General features: G+C 37.5%; 1 protein-coding gene across 1 annotated transcript; it reads right to left on the bottom strand.

Moving 5' to 3' along the window:
* Window positions 1-205: 205 nt before the first annotated feature.
* On the bottom strand, window positions 206-4688 carry LOC132183082 (protein THYLAKOID FORMATION1, chloroplastic-like). Its single transcript, XM_059596477.1, has 5 exons — window positions 4356-4688; window positions 2930-3197; window positions 2122-2338; window positions 961-1076; window positions 206-576 (listed from the first exon to the last, which is right to left on the bottom strand). The coding sequence occupies exons 1-5, from the start codon at window positions 4549-4551 to the stop codon at window positions 438-440; spliced, it is 936 nt and encodes a 311-aa protein (XP_059452460.1). The 5' UTR covers window positions 4552-4688; the 3' UTR covers window positions 206-437.
* Window positions 4689-15275: the final 10587 nt, after the last annotated feature.

The following is a 15275-nucleotide window of genomic DNA, read 5'->3' on the forward strand; positions in this document are numbered from 1 at the left end:
TCTCTAGAAATGAGGAGTCACGGTGGTCCCCCGGGCTGGCCGGATCGCCGTGGTACCCCACGACCTCCCGGATCCCATGATTGAATAGAAAGTTGTCTTGTGGAGTAAACAAGGGGTAATGAAAATCTCAAGAGAATGAATGACACAAAAAAAATGATAGAGAGAGAGAGTAGAGTAGTTGAGAAAATTGGATTGCCATGAAGAATAGCTATTATATGCATTTTGAGTATTACAATTATGAATTATCAAATACATTTGGAGTAAGCAAAAAAAAAAAAGGATAATATATAAGAGGAGAAATATATGATGTAGCTATATCACCATTCCCAACAATACACAAAAAATGCCAACTAACCAGCTGATAAAAGATGCCTGAACTGTGAAAAACCCCAACTCTACCTTAAAACCACTAAAAACCAAATTAGTGGTCTGAAGCTTCACAGAGGGTCATTTGCAATTGGAGGAAGCAGTACAAAATCTGCTGTGGCTTGCATACTGTACTCCCCCAAACATTTTCTGACGGCCTCACTAGCCTTCTGCGCTTCTTCTGCCCGCTCCACTATTTTTTTCTTCTCCCTGAAATTCATAGCAGAGAAATATTATGATTAATCCACCAAAAAGCAAGAAATATAGCTATCAAGACACAACAATACCTTCCAATAAGACTTTTTCAGTTATGAGTTTCGAAATTCGACAAGTCTCATGCTTAAGGAATGATTACAATAGGATTACCTTCCTTTGTGGTAGGGTAATGTGTGCAAATTCTCATGCTTGTACAAATGTTCAAACAGAAGACTGTTTAATCTTCCAGATTTAGCAATTTATGAATTCAGAGACTTTATCCAGTCCAGACATAGGTATAATTATCATGCTCGGGTACTATACCAGCCATGTGTAATCATATAGTAGCTCAAACTGAAGAAGTATAGAACAGAGATTTTACTGAAGGATTTTGTTTACCTATCCACATATTCTTTTAGTAGCTCTTTTGCCTGAACCAGCTTGGAAAGGAGATTGCGATATACATCAAGGTCCCGATCCACACTTCTTTTGTTAACATTCAAGGCTGCACAAAGCTGTTAACAAAAGAGTTATTGTCAAACCATGAGTTGAAACCTCTCCTCAAGGAAATTAAAGAAAAAATTTATGCATCACCACCACGTTAAACTTCAGTCTTGCAAATACTTTGAAACTCAACAAACTTATAAATTTTAAGACCAGTATGATTCTGTGTTTAGATTTAACTCCCATTTTCATCAGAACTTCAGGTATTTTTAAATTTCTTTCTTCTTTTTTTCAATAGAAGGTACACATTGCACGGTAAAACTAGACACAAATAGTAGTTATAACCCTAATACAAACTTGAGCATATCTATTGCTGAAAAATGTAAACTCGTTAAAAGGACGAGAATGAAGCCGAATGTGTTGTCTGCCCTGCAAATATGGATATCCATGCAGGTACACCCTCTTACCCACACCTACAGCCACATCTACACTCTTGCACATTGACAGACTACATTGTACATGACAATTTTATTGTATAAATGAAGTATCAACTCTTGTAAGGAATCAATTCTTACTGACATAAAAAGAAAGGCCAGAATGCCACATACCATTTTCGGCATCAATATTTTCAACAATTTCGTCAACCACAGCAAGTAGAATATAGTAAAAAGTTGATCTTCCCAACTAAAATAAATACTCCTACTTACCATTTCCAAGTAATGTATGAGAATACTTGCATCTGCACCATATATATCACATGCCATATCCACCAGGGAATTCTATGAAGTGATTCTTGGTTGAGCAAGCCTAGAGTTAACATAGGATGATGAGAGATTTTTCACTTTGCTATTTGTCAGTGGAAGTTCTTCTCTCTACATCAACTAATACTTCTTAGCATATTTGTGGCTTACTAGTCTCGGAATTCTCGCATAAATTAATTCATGGGTCTAATTTCTTTATAATCTTGAAGAGCAAGCAATTCCATTGATTTGTTATAAATCGACCAGTAAAATTCCACCACATGGCCCAAAAACCCCAATGATCTAATACAAAACTGATGCCAATTCAAGGCAAAACAAGGTTAAGATCCTAGGGTTTTAAATTTAATGCTCAAACCTTTTCTAAAATTGTGGGTTCAGTTGCATTTGCCAACTCAAGAAGACGAAAGAGCCCAACAGCAAAGAAACGGCTGTAGCAGAAACTTCCCTTACCACCGGCTCTTTCTGCAATGTCCTTTAATATCCCCTCAACTTCTCCTTCTCTGGTTGGAAACTCAACTAATGAACTGGCAGTCTGAGCCCGAGCCCACTCTTCCAACTTTTGTGCATCAGTTCTGCAGTGCATAAGACAGGAAAATTATTCACTGCAAGATTGAGAATCGTTCTCATATATATATGAAAGAGCTTGAAAAAATACAACACAAACATTCATAAAGTACGCACCTCAAAATTCCTATTAGAACAATTCACTCAAGAGCTTATCGAAATGTTGACTAAGAATTGCTTTCTTTCCTCAATTAATCTTCTGAAGAGGAAATTGATGATGGTCACATAGTCAGGACAGTGTCTTTTTAAGTGGAAGGGCCTCTAATTTTTGTAAGAATCCATCTTAGGTTTCAGGCAGATTACTACTCACTTGCCCCTTAACTTATTTGTCTTCTAGCTAGAGCTTTATATATTAACGTTATGTAGTTTGAATGATCCATCTATCTTCTTAGTTGGATTTCTATTAATTATGATGACAAACACACACACAGGAAGAAGGATATTGCAATAACACAATCTTAGCAAGCATACAAGATCACCAAATTTCATAGTGTTCTAGTCTTAATAACGATTATTGCTGCATCATCTTGTCACAAATTAAAATTAAACTACAAAAACAAGAGTCACTGAAGGAATTAAAAAAAACATTATAGTCAAACCTATATTGCTCCGGGTCCTCCTTCAGTGCTTTTATGTATGCTTGGAAGATGGCCTCTCGATCCTCATCACTAGGGTATCCTTCCATGAGTTGATCATACACAGTAACAAAACCAAGGGCAAACACGGGGTCATAACGGTATGTTCTCTTGTACCTCATCAAATGTTGCTGGACAATCAGCTCCTGCAGAACATTGTTGTAGACATTAGGAATTGGTCGCCTATACGCTTTGAGGAAATTCAACTTCGTCTCAGCTACTGTTGCTGGTTCTGCAAATAAAGTAAATAAAAGAAATCATAACAGAGAAAAATATTAAGGATCTCTCTTTTTTCCCTGACTAAGAATAATAAAGGAATCTAACGAAGAAAATTTCATACTACATAACATAGCATTACTCTGATAGAATTAAAGGATTATGGGTTTTTAAATGGAAACTCTCGGACGATATCAGCATGCCATAACAAAATAGACTGTCTCATCGAGGTTTGATTCACATAAAGGAAAACTGGCTACGTTAATAATTTATCCAGTAGAAACATAAGTTCGAAAAGTGCCCAGTTCATTATAAACAGAATGACCATAGAAACTTCAACCAGGCTTTTTCAAAACAGAAAAAAATATCTAAAGAATATTCCATAACAATGAAATTTTTTTCCAATTAGCCGCTATTAGATCAGGATATGAGATTATACTTCATATGATTAGGCAGGGCATTGAAATTAATTTGGAATCTGTCAAGTGCCACTTTAGTACAACCAGTGACTACTACAAAGTCTACAATATGTATAATAGCAAGAATAACACTAGCACTACAACCAGCAATCACATTCCTCCTTCATTGCTTTCCACATATCTTCAAGGCACTAAGGGCACTAAAATTAACCAATCTAAGGAGGTAACTAACCTAATCATTAACATAATCTCAAATCTCAACAAAGAGTCTAACGAATACCCATTAGAAAGAAATAGTTCAGTTATGAATCTTTTCGCAAAATGAAGCTCCCTGAGTCTTATGCCTATATTCGAACTCAAAATTCATTCTGTTTTTTCCACACGTACAATTTTCAAAGACGAATATCATTAATTACAAGCTTAATTTCATACAAAAATATAAATTTTCAATATGTTTTTACTGAAATTACTTAGCTTTAATAAAATAACTAAACCACCAATCCAGTAATTCCAACCAATAATACTCCAAAAGATTAAAGAACCAGAAAAGGTGTGAAAATGTGAAAAATTCAAATTTACAAACCCAATCATATATTTCAATTACTTGCACCAAAGAATAGGAAAAGGAAAATTATTTCCTACCTCTATCTTAAATTAAATTAGAAACTTCACTTCTATATTTTTTTTCTTCTATTACACTTTATATTTCTTGTTCACTCATTTTCTCAGCAATCAAACGAAAAATTGAAAATCACCTGTGGAGGCGGACATGCAATGAATAACCATACGAGAACTCGAAGCCGAAGTTCGAACGCCCACATAGTGACACGAAAAGCTCGTACGGAACCGAAACCCTTCAGAATTCGCAGCAAAAGTACGAGCAGACGAAACGATTGCTTTTCTTTCAGAACACTGACTTGGTGCTGAGAAAAACGAAGTCACAGCTGCCATTGTATAAAAATAGCAATTGAAGAGAAAGTTATATTTAGAGGTTTTCCAGGAAAATGTGGTTCATACTAAAATTTTCTCGGGAAAAATAGATAGAGAGAGAGAGAGAGACAGGGAGAGAGAGAGAGAGGGAGAGAAGTGCACGATAGAGGCTTATCCGGTGTGTGTGAAATTGAAAGTTGTGAGGGTGTTACGGAGGAGCCTCTAATTTACTGACACGTGGTATTGGTGGTTGTTGTAATGATGGTGATTTTCTCGTTTTAGTTGAAAGCTGAGTGGCGGAGTCCGTGACTGTGAACCCGTTGAGATCCATTTCAATGAAAAAAAAAAAAAAACAAAACAAAAAGAAAGAAAATGTAAAGTACAATTAGTCAATTATAGGTTTATTTCCATGTTTTCTAATTATTCCAATGAATTGTTTCTATTTATTTATTGTTGAAAATCATCAAATATTACCAATTATATGAGATATTTGTTGAAATATCTATAAAATATAAAATGCTAAAATAAGAAAGAGAAAGAAAAGAGAAAGTGGAAGCAAAGAGAGACACATGGGCTACATCTTGTATATTTGTTGAATTTTTTGAATTGTCTTAAACTTTTACATAGATTTCTATTTATTGAGAGACGGTGAATAGTGAGTAAAAAACCTAAAATAAACCCTAAAGATGAATAGTAGGCTTACAAACAAATTTTATAGAAAAATTTTTACAAACTGAAACATGATTAAGTTTTTCAAAATTTGAACTTATGTTATATCCAATCATGTTGTGCCACATCAGTTTGTAAAAGTTTTTTCTTTAAAATTTGTTTATAAGCATAGCATTCATCAACCCTAAAATACATAAAGAAATAAATATGGAGAGTCCTAGGGAGCCAAATAAATGAACCTGGAAAAATTTTCAAATTGGCGTGGCAGGTCGTGAGTGACAAACAAGGAAGAGAAAAATTTTCAAAAAAACTCTGGCCAAAAAATGAAGAAAGAATTGCATTTTTTTAATTTAAAAACTCTTGTCACGTCAGCTTGAAAATTTTTCTGGGTTCATTTGTTTAGCTCCTAATACTTCTCAATAAATAAACCCTACGAAGAAAATAAAATATTTTAATAAATGAAATAATATATTCTAACAATATTGATGACAATTTGACCACCTCATCTTCTCTAATTACATGTCTTATATATATATATATATATATATATATATATATATATATATATATATAGTATGGATGGTAATGTATTGGGCTATGTTAGTTTGGTTAGTGGGCCTGTTTTGGTTAGCTGTATTGGGCCTCTATTGGTTAGAATGGTTAGCACTAGCAGTTCGTTTGGTTAGTGTAATTGTGTACTAAATAGTAAATACTAATTTTTTAAATTAATTTATTTATTTATTCTTAAACAGTATGGCATTTTGGCAATAGAGGACGAGACTTGTTTACGTAACTAAAAAGGGTTTGTCGTTTTTGGGTGACAGAAACGATACGATGTTTATGCGACAAAAGAAACTGTTGCTTTGGTGAAGAAAAACAATTTGGTATTTCAACATTTCATGGCAATTGGTTTCGGAAATTATATTTTCCTGGAATTCACATTTCTAAGAATGTGACGTTGAAGATATGGATTCCCGAGAATATGAGTTGATATACCGTATATGGTATACCCACCAATCTTCCAATTCCTTGGATAACGATTGCAGATAATAATTGTCCCACTATTCTCGATAGGAAATCAAACAATGACTTTAGCATGCTAGTGAGAGCACGCAATTTGACATGATAAGCAAAGAATTCAACGCCACAATCGGTCAAGGTTATACCCCATTAGCAAAAGACATCTGGCCAATTGGACAAACCTCTCTAGGAAAGAGGGATTTGACGCCACGCCTAGCTAGAGCATAAGAGCTACATTGTTAACCGGCACTTCGCATTAGAGTGGCATGCAACCTATCTAAGTACATACACACAATCATTGGCATTGCACTTTCTCTTAAGCTACTACTTTCTTTAAAAAAATTCATTTATTATTTTTGCTAACTTAAACACCAAAGATATCTCCAGCTAGAAACTTCGACAAGTCTCTAACCTTTCTCGCTCTCTCTTACATCGCTCATTGTCTGAGGTTGACATACGATGAGTTGCATTTTCTTGACTAAACCCATATTTGGGAATGATTAAAGATCTTATAGGATTCTTAAAAATATGAAATTCTCATGTTTAATTTATTTGTAGGCATCATGAAAAAATTATTTATGCTTTTCAAAATATTCTTATTGTTTCTCTCTTTGAATGCATAAGACTCTTTGATACAAGAGTGTGATGTAGATCAAGCTAAGTTCACTACATGTGAAGCTTATTATGTTCATCACCACATTGCTCAAAGATGTATGGATAACAAATGTATACATTTTCTTTTTTTAATGTCAATGATGTTCAACTATGGCTAATAAATTTAAAATTTCATGCTTCTTTATTATTTTAGGGAGAGAATAATTATTTTAGAGAGTGAAACTCTCTCTTCTCTCTAGAAGCTTTTCCACCTTCTTGTGAGGCGGCTCTCCATCATCTTCAACGAGTGCAATAAGGGAGGAGAGACGGATTCTTTTCTCTCCCTCCTCCCTTCCCCCCTTCTGCATTTGCTCTCTAAGTTCTCTCACTATTTTTTTTTTCCTTTTTTTTTCAGTTTTTTGGCACCTCTTCCTCCTAAAATTACAACATTAGCCCCTCCACCACCACTGTTTGTCGTGTCACCTTCTTCGTATTCTGCTCCCTCCCGGTGGCTTGCACTCGAGACATATATGGAGCCTAGATCATGGTCTTTCCTACTCAAATATGTCCTCATTTTTCAGTTCTATGCACCAACGCGCCTCACCATCGTCTTCCTCAACCTCTCCTCGCTTCTCTGCCATTCTTCGTGCCTCCATGCATCCACCACATGCAACCAAGTGGTCCCCATGCGCATGAGCGTAGATCTCACGCAACCACCAATGGATCCCACCCACCACCCCATGGCCACTTACCTCTATGGCTCTACCGATGCTACTGTTTTTTGGTTTTTTGGTTTTCTTTTATTGTTGGTTTTTGTTGGTTTTTCTCTCCCTATTCCTATGTGGTTTTATCTAGTGGTGGAGACTTTTGTAATCAAAGTTCATTCCTCCTCTCCGAAGGCTCTTGATTAGAATACGACAATGCTTCTCCTCTAACTGCTTCCTCCTAGTGCATATTGTAGGTTTCAGCTAGTCAATTTCTTGGATTGCTTCAAAGCTAATGGGCACTGCCACATCAAAGCTAGTGTCCATCTGCCCTTTGTTAATAATAATAATAATAAGAGCTAAGGGGTGTTGCCATATCAGATTAATGGAATAGGGTAGCAATTCAGGTTTACGAGTCGGGTTCGTATCATATTGAGTCATGGGTATACTATTATATGGGTTGACCCAAATATTACCCATTTAATTAATCGTGTAAAACCTCTCAACCTTGACACGACATATTTAACTAAGAGAAATGCTATTTTGTGTTACCCTAGCATACTAAGCTAACGTACGTGGTATGCTCAATTCACCATTAGATCAATCTTAATTTCAAAATGTTGAAAGAATGCAAAATATCATTTTTCTTTAGCTAACCTGGAGAGCCTAGGCTGGCTTGACGAAGTGCTCAACGAGCTAGAAAAGAGAAAGGCAATTGTGTGGACTTCACGGCGAGGAAAGAGGAAGGCAGCATGGAGGCTCAATGAGTGAGGTTGAGAGCAAAGACAAAGGCAAAAGCGGCAAGATGAATCAAGAGGGTTTCAAAATGTTGTCTAATGGTGTTTTTATTTTTTAAGGGACAAAAAAAACGTAATTTCATTACACAAATTATGTGGGCTAATTGCAGGTTAAGTGAGCTAACATGAATTTGACATGTTTATTAATCATGTCTAATCAAATCAACCCAATTTGACCCAAACACTATTATAATAAATCTTATCTATAAGTCAAAATCTGGGGTGTGGCTTTGAGCCTTCTCTCTCGTTTTTCTCTCTGAGATTCTCTAAGGTTAAGGGTATAGTCTCCTTTTCTACAAGTGGAGGGTATGAGGTGGCATGGAAAGGGTAATGGAGGTTGGTCGTAATGATAGATTCTGGTTTGGAGAAGTTATGTAGTAAGATTTCTCTGTCGGATGGAGAAAAATGTGGGATCTCTGTTACAGAGGGTGAAATTGCAGCAGTTCAGGAGATTGGGGGGAGGTGCTTGATCTGGAGAATAGGAACTAAAAAACTGGTAAATCATGAAGCTTTCAAATCTTTTCTGTCTAGATTATGGCGGTTGGCGGGATCAATGGTCTTCAAGGAGGTGCAAGATAATATTTGGCTCTTTGAGTTCTCGGAGGAGGCGGATAAGGAAAGGTTGATGGAAGGAAGGCCTTAATCTTTTGACAGGCAGATTTTAGTGTTAAACGAGTTTGACGGCCAATGTCCACCATCCCAAATGGATTTCACGAAACCGCCATTTTGGGTCCAAGTGCACGAATTGCCGCTTCTTTGTATGAATAGAGGGGTGGGTAAGAAGATTGGTGATTCTTTTGGGGTTCTGGAAGACATAGATGTGGCTGGGGACAGAGCAGGCTAGGGGAGATATCTTTGCATCCGGGTTTTGATTGATCTAACGCGGCCTTTGGAACGGGGTAGAACATTGAACGTTGGTGGTAAGGATTTTTGGGTGATATTTAAATATAAAAAACTATCATTGTTTTGCTTCAAATGTGGGCGTACGATCCATGGTATGAAGGGTTGTCCTGTTAGATCACAAAAAATGATGAGTGATGGAGATGAAGAAAAGGAATGGGGAATGTCGCTAAGGGTGGAGGCTTTCGAAGAGGCAGGGATATTTTCGGCAAGGCAGCGGGGGTGGGTCTTCTTTCTCAGACAACCATACGATGCCGGTTGGGAGGACCAGTCCACCTAAGCAAAACCATGATATCAGTCTCGGGTTTCATGGGATCACGTCCCATTTAAATCAACCCACTACAACTGATAGTAGTGGTGTCTCTGGGAAGCAGGAAAGTGGGCGAGAGGTTTGTAGTTTTCAAACTTTGAATCTCGATTTGGGTACAGATGGAGGAGATCAAGGTCCTGATCTTTTGGTGGGAAAAAAAGGGAAAGAAAAATTGGGTGTTAGTGGAGGTCCAAAAGAGCAAGATGAGGTGGGGATTCGGGCTGGTGGTTTGGTTTTAGGGGTTGAAGTTAGTGATTCTCATAATTCTATACAAAGTGGGGACCTTTTAAAAAGTAACGTGGCAGTACAAAAATATATGGGCGAGGGTCATGACGTGTTGGAGCCTTTGGTACATGAGACAACATGTATGGAGTTTGAAATTGATTCTATTGGACGGGGTCCAGTTGAGAATAATTCTATGCTATCCAGTGGGGAACAGAGGTATGTTGAAAAAAATGGAGTGCAGTGGGGGTCCCATTGGCAGTCGTACTATTAAGAGTTGGAAGAGGACAGCTCGTAAGCCATCGGGGAACAATGCTACCATTATTCAATCAAATGTTTTGGGGAGTAAAAGGAAGGAGCAAGGGGTAGGGGGAGTAAACTGAAAGCAGGAAAGAAGAAGAAGGAAAATAGTAATGGGCAACGTTCAAATTTAGATACCAAGGTTTTGGCGGAGGCTATTGAACAGCTTCGCCAGATCAAATGAATATTTTAAGTTTGAACTGTCGGGGGATTGGGAACCTTCGAACAGTTAGGGATCTTTGCCGGTCGGTAAAGAAGAAGAAACCCAATTTGGTTTTCTTAATGGAAACTAAATTAAAAGCTTGTAGAATGGAAGTAATAAAAGCAAAAATCGGGTTTGGGAGTGTATTCACAGTAGACAGTGTCAATCGTAGTGGTGGGTTAGCTTTGCTATGGAGAAAAGATGCTACGGTGGATATTCAAAACTATAGTGAAAGGCACATTAATGCAGTGATTCAGTCTAAAGTGGATGGACAGCCATGGAAATTTACAGACTTTTATGGGCACTCGAAGGTTGATAGACGGAATGAAGCATAGGATCTCCTTTGCCATTTAAGGTCATTTGTTCCAATGGCTTGGATGTGCATAGGAGATTTCAATGAAATTTTAGAAGCACACGAAAAGTTTGGAGCATGTAGAAAATCTTGGCGACAGATGGATGCTTTTAGACCACGTTGAATTTTTGTCATTTGTAAGATTTGGGTTTTATAGGCCCCAAGTTCATGTGGTGTAATTTTAGGGAGGGAGGCAATATCATAAGGGAACATTTGGACCGAGCCTTGGCTAATGAGGAATGGTGTGATAAGTTTCCGGTTGTGAAGGTAGAGGTTATAGCAACTCGAAATTCGAACCATGCACCAATAGCTTTATCTTTCCACAAGCTGCATGGAGTGCAAAAATCATGAATCCAGCATTTCAGGTATATGTCAAGTTGGGGAAAGAAGGAACAAGCAAGGGCTATTATTCACCAAGTGTGGAAAAAGAAATATCCATCAGAGGGGGTTTGGAGGGTAGTCAAACGAAATCTGGAATGTAGCAAAGAAAGCCTTACAAGTTGGAACAAGGAGAATATGAGTTCTACTGAGAGATCCATAAACCAGAAAACCCAAGGTATCAAAAATCTCCAAGAGGTGGAGGGCTTACCAAATTTGGAGTCAATCCAACGTCTTCAAACTGAAGTTAATGAGCTGATGGAGGTAGAAGATCTGAAGTGGCGACAGATGGCAAATGAACATTGGCTTAAATTAGGGGACAAAAACACAAAGTATTTTCATGCTTGTGTATAGCAACGCCGTTGGGCAAACAAAATTCATGGTATCTTTGATGATGGAGGGCTTTTTCACTTCAATCCTGCAGATATTGAAAGAGCTTTTGTTGGGTATTATGATAGATTATTTTCTACGTCACTTCCGACCAGCTGGATTAGTGCCTTGAGTTCTTACCACAAAAGGTGTCTCCAATTATGAATGGGCAGCTGTTGAGTGAATTCACTAAGGAGGAGGTGTTTTATGCCCTTCATCAGATGGTGCCATTTAAAGCCCACGGACCGGACGGTTTTCCTGCGGAGTTTTTATCAAGAGCAATGGGAAGTGGTCGGCAAAGAGGTTTGTGATGCAATTCTGAATTTTTTTCACACTGGTTGCTTTGATGAGGAAATTAATTTTACTCATATTTTCTTGATCCCGAAATCAAAAAATCCTACTAGAGTCACTAACTTTCATCCAATTAGCCTATGTAATGTTGTTTACAATATTCTCTAGAAAGTGCTAGCTAATCGGTTAAAAGTTATTTTTCCTCATATTATATCTAGTAATCAAAGTGCTTTTATCCCGGAGCGTTTGATTTTTGATAATATTTTATTGCTTATGAGACACTTCATACAATGAATTCTTGTATGTGGGGAAGGGAGGGTTACATGGCTCTAAAGATTGACATGAGCAAGGCTTATGATAGGGTAGAATGGGGTTTTTAGGAAGCAGTGATGAAGCAACTGGGGTTTGATCAGAAATGGATTGATATGATAATGAAGTGCATTACCATTGTACAATATTCCATTCTTATTAATGGAGAATCGGTTGGACTTATTCATCCATCTCGAGGAATACGACAGGGAGATCCTCTATCTCCCTATTTATTTCTTATTTGTGCAGAAGCTTTAAGTTCTTTACTTCACAGAGCGGATCATGTAGGGGTCCTAAAAGGAGTTCCAACATTAGTGGGAGGATCAAAAATAAATCATTTATTTTTTGCTGACGACAGCCTACTGTTTTGTAAGGCTAGCAGGGAGGATTGAAATTGTTTGTCCGGAATTTTGGAGGTGTATGAGATGGCTTCGAGGCAGCGGCTCAACAAAGACAAGACAGAAATTTTCTTTAGCAAAAATACAAAGCAGGAAGCCCGAGATCTAATATTTCACATGACAGGGGTCCCCGCTTCACAGCGTTTTGATACATATTTGGGTTTGCTTGCTTTAGTGGGGAGGTCTTGTATCAGTTAATTTTAGTCTATTATTGAAAGAGTTAAGAGGAGAATTAAGGATTGGAAGTCACAATTTCTTTCCCAGGCAAGAAAGGAAATTCTCATAAAAGCGGTAATACAGGCTACACCCACTTATAGTATGAGTATTTTTCTGTTGCCTAAAGATTTGTGCAAGGAATTAAATTCTCTTATAAGAAATTTCTGGTGGGGACATAAGGAAAATGATAAGAAGATTCACCAGATGAGTTGGGAGAAGATGGGGATTGCTAAATCCTAAAGTGGGATGGGTTTCAGGGACCTCATTTGTTTTAACAAAGCTTTGTTAGCAAAGCAATGTTGGCAACTTATTCAGGATCCAAGGAGCTTGGTAGGTAGAATTTTAAAAGCAAAATATTATCCACGTGGGTCTTTGTTGGGTGCAAAAATTGGAAGTAGGCCTTCGTTTGCTTGGCGTAGTTTATTAGTAGCAAAGGCTCTTCTTCAAGAGGGGTTGATATGGCGGATTGGGGATGGGGGCACTGCTCATATATGGGGTGATAAATGGTTGCCGAAGCCTTCATCATATGCAGTTCAATCTCCTTGTCACCAGTTAGATAGAAGTGCAAAAATTAAGGAGCTTATGGACAGTAATATTGGGGTTGGAATAAAAGCCTTATACGGGAAATTTTTGAGGCAAGTGAAGCAGAACTTATATGTAATTTACCTCTCAGCAGATATCATCAAGAAGATAAGTTAATTTGGAGGGCAACCAAGAATGGATCTCTTAATGTGAGGAGTGCATATTTTTTGGAGAAGGAGAGGATTGATTCATTGAATGGGGAGGGTTCTTCTACGTTGAGCTTTTCTCATATATATGGAAATCCATTTGGGGTTTACAAGTCTCAAATGTTGTTAAGGTCTTCTTGTGGAGGGCGTGCGCAAATATTCTCCCGATGAAGGAAAATTTATTGAGGCGTGGAGTGGTCAAAGAGGGTAAGTGCATTTTCTGCCAACAAGAAATTGAAACAATTTTTCATATTATTTGGGAGTGTCCTTCATCAATGGACGTCTGGGGTGCATGTGATAGAAGAATTCAAAAACTTCAAGTTCAATATCCTACGATGTTGGATGTGCTGGATATGGTTATATCACGGTGTATTAGGGATGAGTTGTTTTTAGTAGCTATCATTGCAAAGAAGATCTGGGCTCGCCGAAATGAGGTAGTCCACGGGGGTGTTTTTACACACCCAAACCGCATTGTTCTGGAGGCTAAAACAACACTTCATACTTTCCATTCAGTTTTAGAAAGATAAGTTTTGTCAAGTGGTGAAGCAGTCTAGTCGGTGGTTAGATGGGCTACACCTCTGTTTGGGAGATTCAAGGTTAATTGGGATGTGTCAGTTGATGTCCACCGAAAATGTCTGGGTTGTGGGGTAATTGTTCGGGATCATAGGGTTTCTATCATTGCAGCACTGTGTAAGAGGTTAGATATTATTCAAGAACCGATGATTGCAGAAGCTTTTACATCTCTGGTTGCAGTGGAATTTAGCAAGGATTTGGGAATTCCAGATATTATTTTGGAGGGAGATTCTCTTCAAGTAATTCAAGCTTTTCGTGAGGCAGGACCAAATTTGAGGCCATATGGACAAATTGCTGATGATGCACGAGTTGTCTTAGGCAGGCATCAGAGCTGGATGGTTTCTCATGTCAAGTGAGAAGCAAACTCAGCGGCTCATAATCTAGCGAAATTTGCTCTTACATGTTCTACGGAGCAAATATGGATGGAAGAAATTCCTAGATGTATTTATGATATTGTCTTATTAAAGCAATATGCTCTGGCTGTTTAGAGCATTATGCTTTTGATTACTAATCTTTTTATGAGGAATGAAATCAGTTTATTTCAAAATAAATCTTATCTACCCCTCTAATTTAGTATTATGTTCACATTGAATTTGCGGATGGTATGAATGATTAACATCCAGCTAATTTGTCCAAAGATGTATGGATATATTTTTGGAAATTTCATTTTTGATTAATCCTCTTGATACGTGTATTCCCGTCATATACACGCACATGGAGGTCAAGGAACACATTGCAACACACAAGCAAAACAGGGAAAAAAACAAACAAGCTAGGCTTGCAACTTGCGACAGTACTGGTTATGTGTCGATCTTATCCAAAGCGACTGAAACGTGTGCATGCTATTTGAGGATTCACATGCTAATATGCCTTCTGCTCCAATGTTTATGGAAGCAACGTGCTAGTTGTCTTTCTGAATTGCAACAATCTTTTAGGAAATTGTATTTTTATCTCAAAGCAAGAAGAAATTAATTATGGAGAGGGAACAAGTAGTCTAGTAGATATATTTTTCTGTAATTAAACAAATTCTGGACCTGTCAAAGCAACAAACAGGAAAAAGTCTCTGGGTAAAGAGTGAGAGGATATAAAGTAACAATGTCTCTGCCTGTCAATGCTCACCTTTGTGACCGAATCTAGCCCCTAATCTTTACGCATAGACACTTAAGGCGAAGGTGTATTTTACATTTTTACTCTTGCTCCAAGACTTAATATTAAATTTTAGATTCAATGATAATAGAATATGACTGTGCGACTGTGTATAATATTCCTATTGACGGGTCAGTAAGCTGTCTCATAGTCCACTATGAGATAAAATTAGTGGTGACAATTTGTGTTAGCATGTTAGGATTGGATCGTGTCAAGACATGAATGGAAGATTTTATATACTAACCTTAGCATGATCCATTTAATTAA

This window comes from Corylus avellana, chromosome ca5 (genome assembly GCF_901000735.1).
Source record: "Corylus avellana chromosome ca5, CavTom2PMs-1.0".
NCBI classification, from domain to species: domain Eukaryota; kingdom Viridiplantae; phylum Streptophyta; class Magnoliopsida; order Fagales; family Betulaceae; genus Corylus; species Corylus avellana.

Excerpts from the sequence above, each read along its gene's own strand:
- LOC132183082 (XM_059596477.1), bottom strand. The coding sequence starts at position 4,551 with ATGGCAGCTGTGACTTCGTTTTTCTCAGCACCAAGTCAGTGTTCTGAA. Across the intron at positions 3,198-4,355 it reads TTGCATGTCCGCCTCCACAG|AACCAGCAACAGTAGCTGAG; the intron begins GTGATTTTCAAT and ends CTTTATTTGCAG. Across the intron at positions 2,339-2,929 it reads GAGGACCCGGAGCAATATAG|AACTGATGCACAAAAGTTGG; the intron begins GTTTGACTATAA and ends TATGCACTGCAG.